This window comes from Scyliorhinus torazame, chromosome 15 (assembly GCF_047496885.1).
Source record: "Scyliorhinus torazame isolate Kashiwa2021f chromosome 15, sScyTor2.1, whole genome shotgun sequence".
Taxonomy (NCBI): domain Eukaryota; kingdom Metazoa; phylum Chordata; class Chondrichthyes; order Carcharhiniformes; family Scyliorhinidae; genus Scyliorhinus; species Scyliorhinus torazame.
Window position 1 is genome coordinate 11,053,552 of NC_092721.1, and position 16,787 is coordinate 11,070,338.

The 16,787-nt window shown below is 50.3% G+C and overlaps 1 protein-coding gene across 4 annotated transcripts in view; it reads left to right on the top strand.

Annotated features, from left to right (window-relative positions):
- The first annotated feature begins 1,390 nt into the window (after positions 1-1,390).
- The window catches only part of LOC140391521 (dedicator of cytokinesis protein 9-like), a 407,496-nt gene continuing 392,099 nt past the window's right edge, over positions 1,391-16,787 (top strand). For 3 of the 4 annotated variants that reach the window (XM_072476084.1, XM_072476085.1, XM_072476095.1), the window contains exon 1: positions 1,391-1,752. In XM_072476084.1, the coding sequence (XP_072332185.1) occupies positions 1,627-1,752 (126 nt within the window). In that variant the 5' untranslated portion in view covers positions 1,391-1,626. The remainder of the gene's footprint in view (positions 1,753-16,787) is intronic. The other variant, XM_072476094.1, reaches the window with a different exon arrangement.

Here is a 16,787-nt window from a genome sequence, read left to right on the forward strand (position 1 = left end):
CAGGAAGAGTTCTAATGGAGTAAAGAAGGAGAAACTGTATCCAGGGATGGGAGGGGCGGTGACCAGACTGAAGATAATTGTCAGCAGAAGCAGAGGGGGGAGATGAAGATAATTTTGATTGTTGCAGCAGTTGTTTTGATCTGTAAGGCGCTGCCTGAAAGGGGCAGTGGAAACAGATTCAGCAAAAACGTTCAAAGGGGAATTGGATATAAACTTAGACAGGTGGTGGCAGGGGTGGGGGTGGAATCTGCAGGGTTATGGGGTAAGAGCAGGGGGTGCATTAAGGTAAGAGGTTTCGAGGGGATGTGAGGAAAAACCTTTTCACCCAGAGGGTGGTGGGAATCTGGAACTCGCTGATTGAAAGGGTGGTAGAAGCAGGAATCCTCACAACATTTGAGAATTATCTTGCTCACTGCGCCGAGGACCCGGGTTCGATCCCAGCCCTGGGTCACTGGCCGTGTGGAGTTTGCACATTCTCCCCATGTCTGCGTGGGTCTCACCCCCACAACCCAAAGACGTGCAGGGTAGGTGGTTTGGCCACGCTAAATTGCCCCTTCATTGGAAAAACTTTTTAAAAAGAAGTATTTAGCTGAGCACTTGAAATGTCACTGCACACAAGGCTACGGGGTCAAGTGCTGGAAAATGGGATGAGGATAGGTTCTTGATGGCCGGCACAGACAGGATGGCAAGAAGGGCCTTTTTCTGTGCTGTAAAAAAACTCTTAAGACTAATTGCATTGTTCTTTCAATGAGCTGGCATAGACATCATGGGCCGAATGAGCTGTGTTGTAGGGTTCAATTAAATTTAAATGCAAGTGACTTTGAAATGGGAGGCACGGCAGCACAGTGGTTAGCACAATTGCTTCACAGCGCCAGGGTCCCGGGTTCGATTCCCGGCTTGGGTCACTGTCTGTGCGGAGTCTGCACGTTCTCCCCGTGTCTGTGTGGGTTTCCTCCGGGTGCTCCGGTTTCCTCCCACAAGTATTGAAAGACGTGCTTATTAGGCGAATTGGACATTCTGAATACTCCCTCTGTGTACTCGAACAGGCGCCCGAATGTGGCGACTAGGGGCTTTTCACAGTAACTTCATTGCAGTGTTGATGTAAGCCGACTTGTGGCACGAATAAAGATTATTATAATAATAAATGAAGCCTGGGGTGTGACCTTCGTGACCATGGAAAGCAGCCAACTCCAACAGGGTGAATGAAGTTGAGTCCAGAATGGTCAAGATGTGCCAACAACATTTACTTCTGCAACAACTTTGAAATGAAGTGATTTGTGTAGGGGCAGCCAGTCCATCATCACATTTGAATGTTCACCTGGAGTGGATGGTGAGAGAGAGAGAGGGCAGTAGAGATTAGTCAGCAATCTCTCTCTGCTGTTGAATTGGCAGCCTGTGCGCTGGAGGAAGGCAGAGTTACAGACACACACTGCAGTGAGCCTGGGAGGGATGTGTGCCCTACCTTGAAAAGGCAATTAAAGCATTCTCAGAACCCCAAGCCTCGGAGAAGCCGAGTCAAGGGGGAGCAGGAATACTGATTGGGAATGGGATCGAGGAGGATGTGAGCGCTGCCGGAGGGAGCTGCCGGGAGGAGGCGCAGAGTGTGGAGCCCCAGCCGCTGGGGTGATGCTGGCCGAGTCCCCGCTCATGGCTCAGGAAACGCGGAGGTTCACCCGGGCTCTGAGCAAACCCGGCACCGCCGCCGAGCTCCGGCAGAGCGTCTCCGAGGTGGTGCGGACCTCGATCTTTGTGGTGAGTGTGCCCCGCTCCTCCTGCGCTGGGTGCGGGGAGCCGGCTCCTCGCCCTCTCTCTGTGTCCATTTCATTGTCAGTGCCCGGGGCCTGGCTACAGTGTAACCAGCTGCCAGAGTGTAACCTCCGGACACACACAGGCACACTGCCAGAGGGAGGGCTGCTTTCTACATTCCACACTGTCTCTGAATGTGATCCAGGCTCTGTCTGTGTGGGTCTGTATCTGTGCCTGTGTCAGGGTCTGTGTGTGTCTCTGTGTCTGTGTCAGGGTCTGTGTGGATCTCTGAATGTCATCCAGTGTCTGTCTGTGTGGGTCTGTATCTGTGCCTGTGTCAGGGTCTGTGTGTGTCTCTGTATCTGTGTCAGGGTCTGTGTGGGTCCGTGTGTATCTCTGAATGTCATCCAGGGTCTGTCTGTGTTGGTCTGTATCTGTGCCTGTGTCAGGGTCTGTGTGTGTCTCTGTGCCTGGGTCAGGGTCTGTGTGGGTCTGTGTGTATCTCTGAATGTCATCCAGGGTCTGTCTGTGTGGGTCTGTATCTGTGCCTGTGTCAGGGTCTGTGCGAGTCTCTGTGCCTGTATCAGGCCCTGTCTGTGTTGGTCTGTATCTGTGCCTGTGTCAGGGTCTGTGTGTGTCTCTGTGCCTTTGTCAGGCTCTGCCTGTGTGGGTCTGTATCTGGGTCTGTGTGTGTCTCAGTGCCTTTGTCAGGCTCTGTCTGATTGGGTCTGTATCTGTGCCTGTGTCAGGGTCTGAGTGTGTCTCCGTGCGTTTGCCAGGGTCTGCCTGTGTGGGTTTGTGTGTGTCTCTGAATGTGATCCAGGGTCTGTCTGTGTGGGCCTGTATCTGTGTCAGGGTCTGGCTCTGTCTGTGTGTGTCTCTGTGCCTGTTTGTTGATGTGTGTGGTTCTGGGTGTACGTGTCTGGGTCAGTCTGTCAGGCTCTAGATGTGTGTATAGGTGTGTATGTGTGTGTGTGTCTATATATAGGTTAGCTGGATTGGCCATGCTAAATTGCCCCTTAATGTCCAAAAGATGTGCAGGTTAGGTTAAAGGGTTATTGGGATAGGGTGAGAGAGTGGGCCTGGGTAAGGTGTTCTTTCAGAGGATCAGGACAGACCCGATGGGCCGAAAGGCCTCCTTCTACATGATCAGAATTCTATGATTCTATGTCAGTGTGTACATGTCTGGTTCAGTATCTGTCAGGGCCTGTGCTTGTGTCTGGGTCTGTGTGTCTGCCTGGACCTATGTCTGCGTCAGTGTGTACATGTCTGGTTCAGTATCTGTCAGGGCCTGTGCGTGTGTCTGGGTCTATGTGTCTGCCTGGATCTATGTACATGTCAGAGTGTACATGTCTGGCTCAGTGTTTGTCAGAGCCCATGTGTGTGTCCAGGTCTGTGTGTCTGCCTGGACCTATGTATGTGTCAGTGTGTACATGTCTGAGTCAATGTTTGTCAGGGTTTGTGTGTGTATATGTACATCTAGACCTGTCTGAGGCTCTGTGTTTATGTATACACGTGTGCAAAGGTGTAGATTATATGTTGTATATTTATGTTTTATTCAATGTGATATATTTCTCAGATATATGTATTTATTTTGATCATATATATATTTCAAAATATAGGCCCATTCTACTCAATCTCCACATTGCAGTAAAAAGTTCACACCATGCATAAAATAATGTTGCTGTTTTTTGTAAACATACCTGGTTAGTATATTTACAGTCAGTTTCAGAGATGTGGAAGATTCATTCACTGATGAGTATGAATCACAGGAGCTGAGTTACAGAAACATTTTGTATACTTAATACATTTTCATAACTTTATATATGTTCCATGTATATTGTTTGTATATTAGAAGATTATACATCTGTGTTTGCAAATGGTGAAATACTTTATTTGGGATGTAGTTAGTTGATTATTGTTTTGTTACACTTTTAAGGCAGTTTTTAAGTTTTGTGATTATTTGCTTAATTAGCTAATTATGTGTGAGCAGAAACATTCCCCACCCCCTTTTTTTTGTGGTAATGCTGCATATTTTCTAAGGGATCCTACAGCACAGAAAGAGGCCATTTAGCTCACTTTGCTTGTGTCAGCTTTTGAAAGAGTGATCCAATTAGTAGTTATCCAATTTGCTATTTGCTTTTGAAAGTTACTGTTGACTCTGCTTCCAGCGCCCTTTCGGACAATTCCAGCTCACGATAGTTCGCTGCGTAAAAACATTTGTCTTCAGCTCCTCCTCTTAAGAGTCAAGGTGGGGGTGCTGTAAAGATTGCGGTCCCAAAGAAGAGTCATATTGGACTTGAAACGTTAGCTCTTTCTCTCTCTCCACAGAGGCTGCCTGACATTTTCCAGCACTTTCTGTTTTGTTTTATCCTGTTAAGTCTGTTTGTTTATGTAGAGTGGTATCATGCAAGGTGAAATGGTTTCTGAATTGAAATTTACATCAGTGATATCCCATATTTCCTTTGTTTGATGTTGAACTATTTGTATCTCTCAAAACAAGTAATGCATCTGAAAAATATGGTTAAGACGCCCTTAATTCCTTTTCTGATTGCTTGCATTGAAAGGTTTTGTACTTTGACCATTTTTGACAATGTATTTGTTGATGTTCTTTCATTTTCCTGCCCAGCACCTTTGCAAGTGACAGCAGAGATGTGAAGTGTTGTAGTGACGTTCACCTTGCATTCCTGATCAAATCAAAATTAAAACCTTTGATTTGAATTTATGTCTCAGCATGTTGTAGATGTTCCAAAATGCTCTATTTTACCAAAGTTTATTTTAGGAATGTTCAATGTGCACTAAATAACATCTCTTAAAATAGAAGGAAACATCACACTGTGCTTCACAATAGTGTTAATAAACAAAATGTAGCCACTTAAGGAGAAATTAAAATAAACAGAAAATATTGCAGATGCTGGAAATTTATTTTTTGTTATTTATTTTATTTAAAAAATAAATTTAGAGTACCCAATTTTTTTTTCCAATTGAGGGGCAATTTAGCGTGGCCAATCCACCTAAGCTCCACATCTTTGGGTTGTGGGAGTGAGACCCGCGCAGACACGGGGAGAATGTGCAAACTCCACACGGACAGTGACCCGGGGCCGGGATCGAACCTGGGACCTCGGCGCCGTGAGGCAGCAGTGCTGATCCTTGTGCTACCATGCTGCCCTGATGCTGGAAATTTCAAATAAAAACAGAAAATTCTGGAAAAACTCAGCTGGTCTGTCAGCATCTGTGGAGAGAGAAACCGAGTTAATATTTCGAGTCCAAAATGAAGACTCTTCAGAGGAATTAACCTGGCTCAAAGAGGTCGGGTTTAGGGAGTGTCTTAAAATAGGAGAGAGATGTAGAGGCTTTGAGATAGTTACACTGACAATAAAACTTAATGGTGGGCGGCACGGTGGCGCAGTGGTTAGCACTTCTGCCTACAGTACCGAGGACCTGGGTTCGATCTGGGCCCCGGTCACTGTCTGGATGGAGTTTGCACATTCTCGCCGTGTCTGCGTGGGTTTCGCCCCCACAACCCAAACATGTGCAGGTTAGGTGGATTGGTCACGCTAAATTGCCCCTTAATTAGAACAAAATAATTGGGCACTCTAAATTTTTGAAAAACTTAAATAATTAAGTGTGCTGCTGGACAGCACACTATTCCAGAACTAATTTGAACTCGCATTTTAAGTTTCTACTTGAGATGTTGAACCATAGGATTGATTTTTTTCACAGTAACTACATTGAAGCCTACTTGTGACAACAAGCGATTATTATTATTGTAATTATACTGGTCAATAATGGAGTGTGCCTAACAAAACTGTGTAATATTTGTCAATATATGAACCCTACATATTTTTATAGGGGACAAAATGTTATTTTTTCAGCATTAACTGCCCTCTATTTCAGAGGACCCTTGAGAGTCACATGCAGGCAAATTTCCTTCCCTAAAGGGGATATTAATGAACCAGTTGGGTTTTTAAGACAATCAACATATTAGAGTTTTAATTACAGTATTTTATTGGATTCAAATTTCACCATTTGGCGTGGTGGGATTTGAACCCACGTTGTCCGGTCTTATCCTGGGTCTCTAGATCTCCAGTCCAGTGACAATGCCACCACCGCCAGATATGTTTGCAAATAAGAACCCTGTTTGCAATACAGGGTTGTCTTATGAAGAGAGATTGATTAGAATGGAAATGTATTCACTGGGGTTTAGAAGAATGAGAGGTGATCTCATAAAACGTTGGAGGGAGTTTGATGCTGATTTCAACCTGGCTGGAGAGTTTGGATTGGGGAAGGGGGGGTTCATAGTCTCAGGATAAAGAGTTAGCCACTTAGGACCGAGATGAAGAGCGATTTCTTCACTGAGGCGGTTGTGAATCTTTGGTGTTCTCTACCCCAGAGGACTATGCATATTCAGTATATTCTAGACTGAGATCGCTATGTTTTGGACATTAGGGGATTTGGGAATAGGGTGGGTGAGGGAAGATCAAGCACAATCTTACTGAATGACGCAGCAGGCTTGAGGGGCCAATGGCCTATTCCCCCAGTGTCATATGTAATAATAATAGTCTCTTATTGTCACAAGTATGAAGTGAAAGACCCCTGTTCGGAATTGTCTATAATTAATAATCCAATTACTTCTAGAATGATACAGCACAGGTGGCGGCCAGTTGGCCCATTGATTCTGTGCAGGCTCTTTTGTTTGACCTATCCAATGCCCCAAGCTCTTTCCCAATAGCTCTGCGGTTTTTCTTCCCCTTTTCAAGTACTTATCCAATTCCCTTTGGACAGTTCCAATTGAATCTGCTTCCACCGTACTTTTGGGCATGGTCTTCCAGGTTACAACAACTCGCTGTGTTAAAAAAAACATTCTCCTCATCTCCCCCTCTCCCTCTTTGCCATTTATCTTAAGCCTGAGCCTTCAGTCAGGGCAAACATTCTCCTTCACCGACAGTATTGCAGGTTTGGGAAGTTGTTGGCAATTTGCATTTATTTTCATGAAGAAAGTTGCTGTGGTTTCTCGCTCTGCTTTACTTGAATGGATTCACGCCTACTTCCTGCATTGTAAATTTGGAGTGAATGTGCTTGTTAGCATTTTGAAAATAATGACATGTTTATTATACAATCCCCCGATTTATTCATCCCAATATTCTGAAGTATGTAGCGAGGAATCGAGTTAGTTTGTACTCTAATTCAAAATAATGACAGTGATTTTTGGAGCAGGTTTACTGGAGCAATGATAGGCACGCTGTTTATTTTGAATAGACACTTTTTCTTGTAACATTAGAGTGAAAGTAATCAATTGCTAGGGGGGGGGGGGGTGGGGGCAGTGGCTTGGTGGTATTGCCACTCGACTAGTGATCCAGGGATCCAGGGTAATCTACTGTAGGTGATGAAATTTGAATTCAATAAATAATCTGGAATTAACAGTCTAACGATGACCATGAAACTATTGCTGATTATTGTAAAAACCCATCTGGTTCACTAATGTCCTTCAGGGAAGGAAATCTGCCGTCCTTACCTGGTCTGGCCTATATGTGACTCCAGGCCCACACAGCGATGTGCAATGTGGTGACTCTTAACTGGCCCCCTCTGAAATGGCCGAGCGAGACGCTTCGTTCAAGGGCAGCGAGGGATGGGCAAGAAATGCTGGCCCAGCCAGCAACGCCCACATCCCAAGATTGAATATTTTTAAAAAATATTACTGGAGAATATGGGGATATATTTCTAATATAGAGAGTGGTGAGCCTCTGCAATGTGGGCTGACTGCTACATCCTTACCAGGGGAGCTGACTGGGGTCTCGACTTGGGGCAGAGATTAGAGCACTTGTTTCTTGCCATCTTCTGGATTGGCTTTAATGGCGGGGTGGGGGAGAGTTGGAGATGAATTTCTCCTTATTGACCCTGCTTTTGAAAAATAACCTCTCCCTGGAGAGCATGGCTGCAGGGGAGTGGGGGTGGCGGATAGGTGGGAAGTGTCCAGTTATGATGCTCTGGCTACACAGATGTGAGGCGATCACAGCAGGCCGCAGTAAGCTGCAGTGATATGGATTGCACTGCTTGTCAGGGTGATTGAAACTGGCTCAGTCGTAACTTTCCAAAGGGAATTGAATAGATCCTTGAAGAGGAACAGCTTACAGGGTGCAGGGAAAGGACACCTCCTCTGCCAGTCCCTGTTTTATTTCTGGTTCCAGAAACGAGTTTGGTGAACTTTCACTGATTGTGATGGAATTATTAAGCAGTATGAACATTATCGTGTCCTCGCTCTGCTATGGTGCCTGCCTCAACAAGCCCACAGTAGATAGAATATTCCTGGGAATCCGGAAAGGTTTCAAACGAATCACCTCACTAAGATGTTTAGATGATATTTGCCACCAATGGGGGGGCGGGGGGGGGGGGGGGGGGTATTGTTCCTGTAGTTTGATATCTTCTGAGCTCTTCAGCGAGAATTGTGTTGAGGAAACCTTTCCATTTAAAGCTTTATACATATATTTTAAAAAAAATAATTTTTATTCAAATTTTCACAAAATATCAACAACAAAATAGAGACAGAAAAGAACAACCCCCCCCCCCCCACCCATGTACATGAATAATAAATTAACAGCCTTCATCAGCACAAAGGCAAAAGTACCCCCCCCCCCCCGGGTTGCTGCTGCTGCTGACCATCTTCTAACGTTCTGCCAGGAAGTCTAGGAACGGTTGCCACCGCCTGAAGAATCCTTGTACCGATCCCCTTAAGGCGAATTTCACCCTCTCCAATTTAATAAACCCCGCCATATCGCTGATCCAGGATTCCACGCTTGGGGGCCTCGCATCCTTCCACTGAAGAAGAATCCTTCGCCGCGCTACCAGGGACGCAAAGGCCAGAATTCCGGCCTCTTTCGCCTCCTGCACTCCCGGCTCCTCTGCCACCCCAAATATTGCGAGCCCCCAGCCCGGCTTGACCCTGGAACCTACCACCCTCGACACCGTCCTCGCTACACCCTTCCAGCACTGGGCAAGCCCAGAACATGTGGGTGTGATTTACTGGGCTCCCTGAGCACCTAACACACCTGTCCTCGCACCCAAAGAACCGGCTTATCCTTGTCCTGGTCATATGAGCCCTATGCAGCACCTTAAATTGTATGAGGCTAAGCCTTGCGCAAGAGGAGGAAGAGTTCACCCTCCCCAGGGCATCCGCCCACATCCCCTCATCAATCTCCTCACCCAACTGCTCCTCCCACTTACCCTTTAGCTCCTCCACCGAGGCCTCCTCCTCCTGCATCACCTGATACGTTGCCGAGATCCTTCCCTCTCCAACCCACACCCCCGACAGCACCCTGTCCTGGACCATGCGTGGCAGCAGCAGTGGGAACTCCACCACCTGCCGCCGAACAAACGTCCTTACCTGCAGATATCTGAAGGTGTTCCCCGGGGGAGCCCAAACTTCTCCAGCTCACCCAGGCTCGCGAACTTCCTGTCCACAAACAGGTCCCCCATCCTTCTAATACCTACCCTGTGCCAGCTCAGAAACCCTCCGTCCATCCTCCCCGGGACAAGCCGGTGGTTCCCCCGAATCAGGGACCATACCGAGGCCCCCTCCTCCCCCCTGTGACGCCTCCATTGCCCCCAAAATGTGAGGGTAGCCGCCACCACCGGGCTCATGGTATACCTCGTTGGAGGAAGCGGCAACGGTGCCGTCACCAGCGTCTCCAGGCTCATGCCCACACAGGACGCCATCTCCAGCCTCTTCTATGCGCCTCATCCCCCTCCATCACCCACTTACGCACCATCGCCACGTTGGCGGCCCAATAATATCCACAGAGGTTAGGCAGCGCCAACCCCCCCCACCCCTGCACCGCTCCAGGAACACCCTTCTCACCCTCGGGGTCTTCTGCGCCCACACAAACCCCATAACGCTCCTGTTAACCCGCCTGGAGAAGGCCCTAGGGATCAGGATGGGGAGACATTGGAACAGGAACAAAAACCTCGGGGGCACCGTCATTTTAACCGACTGCACTCTACCCGCCAGGGAGAGTGGCAGCACGTCCCACCTCTTAAACTCCTCGTCCATCAGCTCCACCAGCCTCGTGAAGTTAAGCTTATGTAGGGCCCCCCAGCTCCTAGCCACCTGGAACCCCAGGTACCTGAAACTCCGCTCCGCCCTTTTAGCGGGAGCTCACCAATCCCCCTCTCCTGGTCCCCCGGGTGCACTACGAACAACTCGCTCTTCCCCATATTAAGCTTGTACCCGGAGAAATCTCCAAACTCCCGAAGGATCCTCATCACCTCCGGCATTCCCCCCACCGGGCCAGCCACATATGGCAGCAAATCATCCGCATAGAGCGACACCCGATGCTCCTCCCCACCCCGCACCAGCCACCTCCAGTTCCTCGACTCCCTCAACGCCATGGCCAGGGGTTCAAACCCCAGTGCAAAGAGCAGGGGGGACAGGGGGGACCCCTGCCTCGTCCCCTGGTGTAGCCGGAAATACTCTGACCTCCTTCTGTTCGTGGCCGCACTCGCCACCGGGGCCTCACACAGCAGCCTCACCCACCTGACAAACCCCTCCCCGAACCTTTTCAACACCTCCCACAGGTACCCCCACTCCACCCTATCAAAGGCCTTCTCCGCATCCATCGCCGCCACTATCTCCACCTCCCCTTCCATCGCCGGCATCATTATAACATTCAAGAGCCTCCGTACATTGCTATTCAACTGCCTTCCTTTCACAAACCCCATCTGATCCTAGTGTATGACCTGCGGCACACAGTCCTCTATCCTCATGGCCAAAATCTTTGCCAGCAACTTTGCATCTACATTTAAGAGTGAGATCGGCCTGTATGACCCACACTGTAGGGGATCCTTGTCCCGCTTCAGGATCAGGGAAATCAGTGCTCTAGACATTGTCGGGGGCTGAGCCCCCCCTTCCCTTGCCTCGTTGAAGGTCCTTACCAACAGCGGGCCCAGCAGGTCCGAATACGTCTTGTAAAATCCGGCCCCGGTGCCTTCCCTCCTGCATGTTCCCTATCCCTCTGACCAACTCCTCCAACCCAACTGGCGCCCCCAACCCCGCCACCTGCCCCTCCTCCACCCTCGGAAACCCCAGCCGATCCAGGAAGCGACCCATCCCTCCCTCTTCCAGTGGGGGCTCAGACCGGTACAGTTCCTCATAGAAGTCCCTGAAAACCCCATTGATACCCACCGCACTTTGCACCGTGTTCCCTCCTCCATCCCTAACTCCCCAATCTCCCTAGCTGCCTCTCGCTTCCGAAGCTGGTGCGCCAGCATCCGGCTCGCCTTTTCTCCGTATTCATATACCGCCCCCTGCGCCTTCCTCCACTGCGCCTCCGCCTTCCTGGTGGTCAACAAATCGAACTCAGCCTGGAGGCTATGCCGCTCCCAAAGCAATCCCTCCTCCAGGGCCTCCGCGTACCTCCTGTCCACCCTCACCATCTCCCCCACCAACCTTTCCCCCTCTCTCCTTTCCCCCCTCTCCTTGTGTGCCCTAATGGAGATCAGCTCTCCTCTGACCACCGCCTTCAGCGCCTCCCAGACCACCCCTACTTGCACCTCTCCATTGTCATTAGCCTCCAGGTACCTCTCTATACACTTCCGGACCCGCCCGCTCACCTCCTCGTCCGCCAGCAACCCCACCTCTAGGAGCCACAGCAGGCGCTGGTCCCTCTCCTCCCCCAACTCGAGGTCCACCCAGTGCGGAGCATCATCAGAAATGGCTATCGCCGAGTACTCCGTATCCTCCACCCTCGGAATCAGCGCCCTGCTCATGACAAAAAAGTCAATCCGGGAGTAGGCGTTGTGAACATGGGAGAAGAATGAAAATTCCCTGGCCCCCGGCCTCGCAAACCTCCATTGATCTACCCCTCCCATCTGGTCCATGAACCCCCTCAGCACTTTGGCCGCCGCCGGCCTCCTGCCCGTCCTAGACCTAGAGCGATCCAATGCCGGGTCCAGCACCGTGTTGAAATCCCCCCCCATTATCAGGCCCAGAAATTTGGCCCAGCATACGCCGCACGAACCCCGCATCGTCCCAATTCAGGGCATATACATTGACCAACACCACCTGCTCCCCCTGCAGGTTGCCACTTACCATCACATGCCTACCGCCACTGTCTGCCACAATGCTCGGCGCCTCGAACGACACTCTCTTCCCCACCAAGATCGGCACCCCCCGATTTTTTTGCATCCAAACCCGAATGAAACACCTGCCCTACCCACCCCTTTCTCAACCTTACCTGATCCGCCACCCTCAGGTGCGTCTCCTGAAGCATGGCCACATCCGCCTTCAGCCCCTTCAGGTGCGCGAACACCCGGGCCCGCTTGACCGGCCCATTCAGTCCCCTTACATTTCAGGTTATCAGCCGGATCAGGGGGCTACTCATCCCTCTCCCCCGCCAACTAGCCATAGCCCTTCCTAGGCCAGCCACGTGCCCGTTCCCCACAGCGGCAGACCCCCGCCCCGACCTCCTCTACCAACTCCAGCTGCCCCTTGGCCATTCCAGCAGCACCCCCGGACCCCCCCCCCCCCACACGACCCCCCCCCCCCACACGCCCCCCCCCCAGCTAGGTTCCCCCCAGCTGCATTGCTCCCCCCATTGCACTCCCGTAAGTCAGCTGACCCCGGCCACTCCCGCCACTCCATCGACTCCCCCCAGTGTGGAACTTCCCCCCCCCCCCCTTGTCCACCAGCGGGATCTCATCCATTCCACTCCCAGCGCGGGAGAAAAAGCCCGCACTTCCCAGCTCCGGCCCCACCCCTTCAGCCCTAAACGCGGGAAAAAGCCCGCGCTTTCCTCTCGCCCGTTGCCGCCTTCCCTGGCGCAGCTCCCTTTCCAGGCCCGGTCCCACTACCCCCAACTCAGGCCTCTCCCCCCCCCCCACGGGGCCCCGTCTCCCCTACCGACCATCAACCCCCCAAGCAGTTTACCTTCCCCCCCCCACCCCCCCACCCCCCCCACGAGCCCGCCCAGTGGGACCTAATCGAAACAATGCCCAATCAACCCCAAAAAAAACAAAGAACCCCCCCTCGAAACACAACCTAACGATCCCCAACCCTTAGTCTGAGTCCAGTTTCTCGGCCTGAACCAAGGCCCCCGCCTCCTCCAGGGACTCGAAATAGTGGTGTTGATCCTTATAGGTGACCCACAGACGCGCCGGCTGCAGCATACCGAACTGCACCCCCTTCCTGTGCAGCACTGCCTTCGCCCGGTTGTAACCGGCCCTCTTCTTCGCCACCTCCGCGCTCCAATCCTGGTAGATCCAGACCTCCGCGTTCTCCCACCTGCTGCTCCGCTCCTTCTTGGCCCACCTTAACACACACTCTCGATCAGCAAACCGGTGGGACCGCATCAGCACCGCCCGTGGCGGCTCGCTGGGCTTGGGCCTCCTCGCCAGCACTGGGTGGGCCCCCTCCAGCTCCAAGGGCCCCTGAAAGGCCCCCGCTCCCATCAGCGAATTCAGCATGGTGACCACGTAGGGCCCCACGTCCGACCCCTCCAGCCCCTCCGGGAGACCCAGGATCCGCAGGTTTTTCCGCCTCGAACGGTTCTCCATCTCCTCGAACCTCGCCTGCCATTTCTTGTGGAGCGCCTTGTGCGCCTCCACCTTCACCGCCAGGCCCAGGATCTTGTCCTCGTTCTCCAAGACCTCCTGCTGGACCTCCCGGATCGCCGCTCCTTGGTCCGTCTGGGTCTCCAGCAGCTTATCGATTGAAGCCTTCATCGGCTCCAGCAGCTCTGCTTTCAGTTCCTTAAAACAGCGCTGGAGAAGCTGCTGCTGCTCTTGCGCCCACTGCCTCCACGCTGCCTGGTCTCCGCCCGCCGCCATCTTGGTCCTCCTCCCTCGCACCTTTCTTTGCTTCAATGCCACTTTTTTAATCGCCCCACTCCTGGTCCATTCCATACACTATCGGGGGAATGTTGCTGTCCCGTTCCCACACTGGGAAACGTCGAACAAGCACCGTTACGGGCCCTATAAAGAGCCCAAAAGTCCGTTTTTAGTGGGAGCTGCCGAACGTGCGATTTAGCTCCGCATAGCCTCAACCGGAAGTCCCCCATTTAAAGCTTTATAAACTTTGTAAGAGCCTATTAAATTTGTGCTCTGATTGAAGTAAAAAAAAAGCTCTGGTATGAAAAACATGAATATAATAGAAATGTTTTGCTTTGGAAATACTGTACCATTAATCACGTCGAAAAGGGTACAGACTGGTGCCAAAAAGATGCCAGGAACCATGTCTTCACACACACACACACACACACACTCACACTCACATACACACGTTCATTAACCTTTACCCCATGAATAAGATTAAATACTTTTAATACGCACCAAATATTTCATGAGTTATAGAAAATGCTTAACCAGTCATACATTTATAGAACTGTCATCAGCCTCAAATGAAATACCTACACTTTGATTGGACGCAGAGGGAGCACAGGGCGCTCACAGTCAACGCTGTGTCCAATCAGCACGCACCTCACTTCACTTATCCTTGCTTTGTGTGAGTATCACTTTAGTCAGACCTGGAGGAAAAAAAACCTACGCGGACAAAATTTAGCAGAATCTGGCGACCATGTGCATGCCCAACGGTCTCGTGGGCCGTACTCAACCCTGATTGGCTGAATGTGGCCTCGGGCTGCAGGTTGCCCAAACTGCTTTAAGTGCTCAAGGGCGGGGGGGGGGGGGGGGGGGGGGGGGGGGGGTCCACTGAGATTAATACCTGGAATGGTTGTCAAAGTGAACTCAGTTACATAAAACACTTTGGAATGGCTTTACCAAGTTAAAGGTGCGACATAAATCCAAGTTCTTGCTGTCATTTGATGTTAGTCTTCTTTGGTCGGACGGGCTGAATGATGGGCTATGATGGGCTGAATGCCTCTTGTCTTTGGGATTCAAAATGTTTGTGGCGAAACCAATTATGAATGCTGAAGAGTGACAGAATATTCAAGGATCCAGTATAGACATGAGTCACAGCTAATTTCATTCTGTGCTCAGGGAGGATTAAAATCCATTAAAAAAATAAAAAAATTTAGCGTACCCAATTCTTTATTTTCCAATTAAGGGGCAATTCAGCATGGCCAGTTCCCCTACCCCGCACACCTTTTCGGGTTGTGGGGTAAATCCCACGCAGACACGGGGGGAATGCAGCGTCAAATTCATGAAGAGAATGTTGAACGTATATTGTTAACTAATCACTGTTATAATAATTAATAATCTTTATTGTCACAATTGTCTTACATTGCAATGAAGTTACTGTGAAAATCCCCTAGTCGCCACATTCCGGCGCCTGTTCGGGTACACAGAGGGAGAATTCAGAATGTCCAATTCACCTAACAGCACGTCTTTTGGAACTAGTGGGAGGAAACCGGAGCACCCGGAGGAAACATACGCAGACACGGGGAGAACGTGCAGACTCCGCACAGACAGTGGCCCAAGCCGGGAATCGAACCTGGGACCCTGGAGCTGTGAAGCAGCAGTGCTAACCTCTATGCTACTGTGCCGCCCGAGATGCCTTGGAGAAATCTGCTTCTCGTATGGGAGCGGCCCGTATGTCGCTAACCTCTTCCTGCCGAGGAAGACGACGATACTGTGTGTGCTGACAGCCCTGGTGAGCGGTCTGTTGGTGGGGGCGTTGGCCCTGCTCTGACTGTGTGCTCTCTCCCTTTACATAGAGTGCCTCGAGGCGGAGATCATCCACCATGAAGACTGCAGTGAGGACTGCAAATCAAAGAAGGACAAGAGCAAATGCGACAAGTCAAATTTGAATTCAATAAAAAATCAGGAAATACAAGTTTAATGATGACCATTGTTGTAAAAACCCATCTGGGGAGCAGCATGGTGGCGCAGTAGTTAGTACTGCAGCCTCACGGCGCTGAGGTCCCAGGTTCGAATCCCGGCCCTGGGTCACTGTCCGTGTGGAGTTTGCACATTCTCCCCGTGTCTGCGTGGGTCTCACCCCCACAACCCAAAGATGTGCAGGGTAGGTGGATTGGCCACGCTAAATTGCTCCTTAATTGGAAAAATGAATTGGGTACTCTAAATTTATTTTAAAAAACATCTGGCTCACTAATGTCCTTCAGGGAAGGAAATCTGCCGTCCTTACCCGGTCTGGCCCACATGTGTCTCCAGACCCACAGCAATGTGTTTGACTCTCAAATGCCCCCTGAAATGGAGGGCAGTGAGGGATGGGCGATAAATTATGGCCCAGCCAGCGACCTCCACATTCCATAACTTAACTCAAAATAAAGTTATGAGGGCGGGAAATAGGAAGGAAGCAGTCGGGTGTTTAATGCTGGGCATGCATGTGTAAAAATCTGCATATTATGTACGATGGGTGCACAGGATTTAAAGTTCCTACATTACAGCAATTGTCAACACGTCAAGTAGTTCATTGGCTGTACAACGCGTAGGGACATCCAACATCATAAAAGGCGTTATATAAATGCAAATTATTTCTTAATCACGGAATTAAAGGACAAAATAGTAATCTGAAGAGCACATGGTAGCAGGTTCCTTTTTATTTTGTTTCTAACTGGGTAGTGGTTTAGCTCAGTTGACTGGACAGCTGGTTCATGATGCAGAGCGAGGACAGCAGTGTGGGTTCAATTCCTGTACCAGCTGAGGTTATTCATGAAGGCTCTGCCCTCTCAACCTTGCCCCTCGCCTGAGGTGTGGTGACCCTCAGGTTAAATCACCACCAGTCAGCTCTCCCCCCTCAAAGGGGAGAGCAGCCTATGGTCATCTGGGACTGTAGCGACTTTACTTACCTTATTTTGTTTCTGCAGTGGCTGGGAAAGGTCCGATCTGGGAGGTTAGCCTTCGGCTACACAGAGCAAAGGGGCCTCTGCATCCTGTGGCGGAGATGACAGAAGCCTGTCGAGGTCTTTTCATGGCTGGTTCTAAAGATGTTTCTTTAAAGAAAGTAAAATAAAATATTAAACCAGGAATCTGAAAAGATGATCAAATGCTTTGAATACTGATCAGAACCCACCTTAAAATAGAGCAGGAACAGGAGGAGGCTCTGCAAACGTGCTCAGTATCAGAGCACC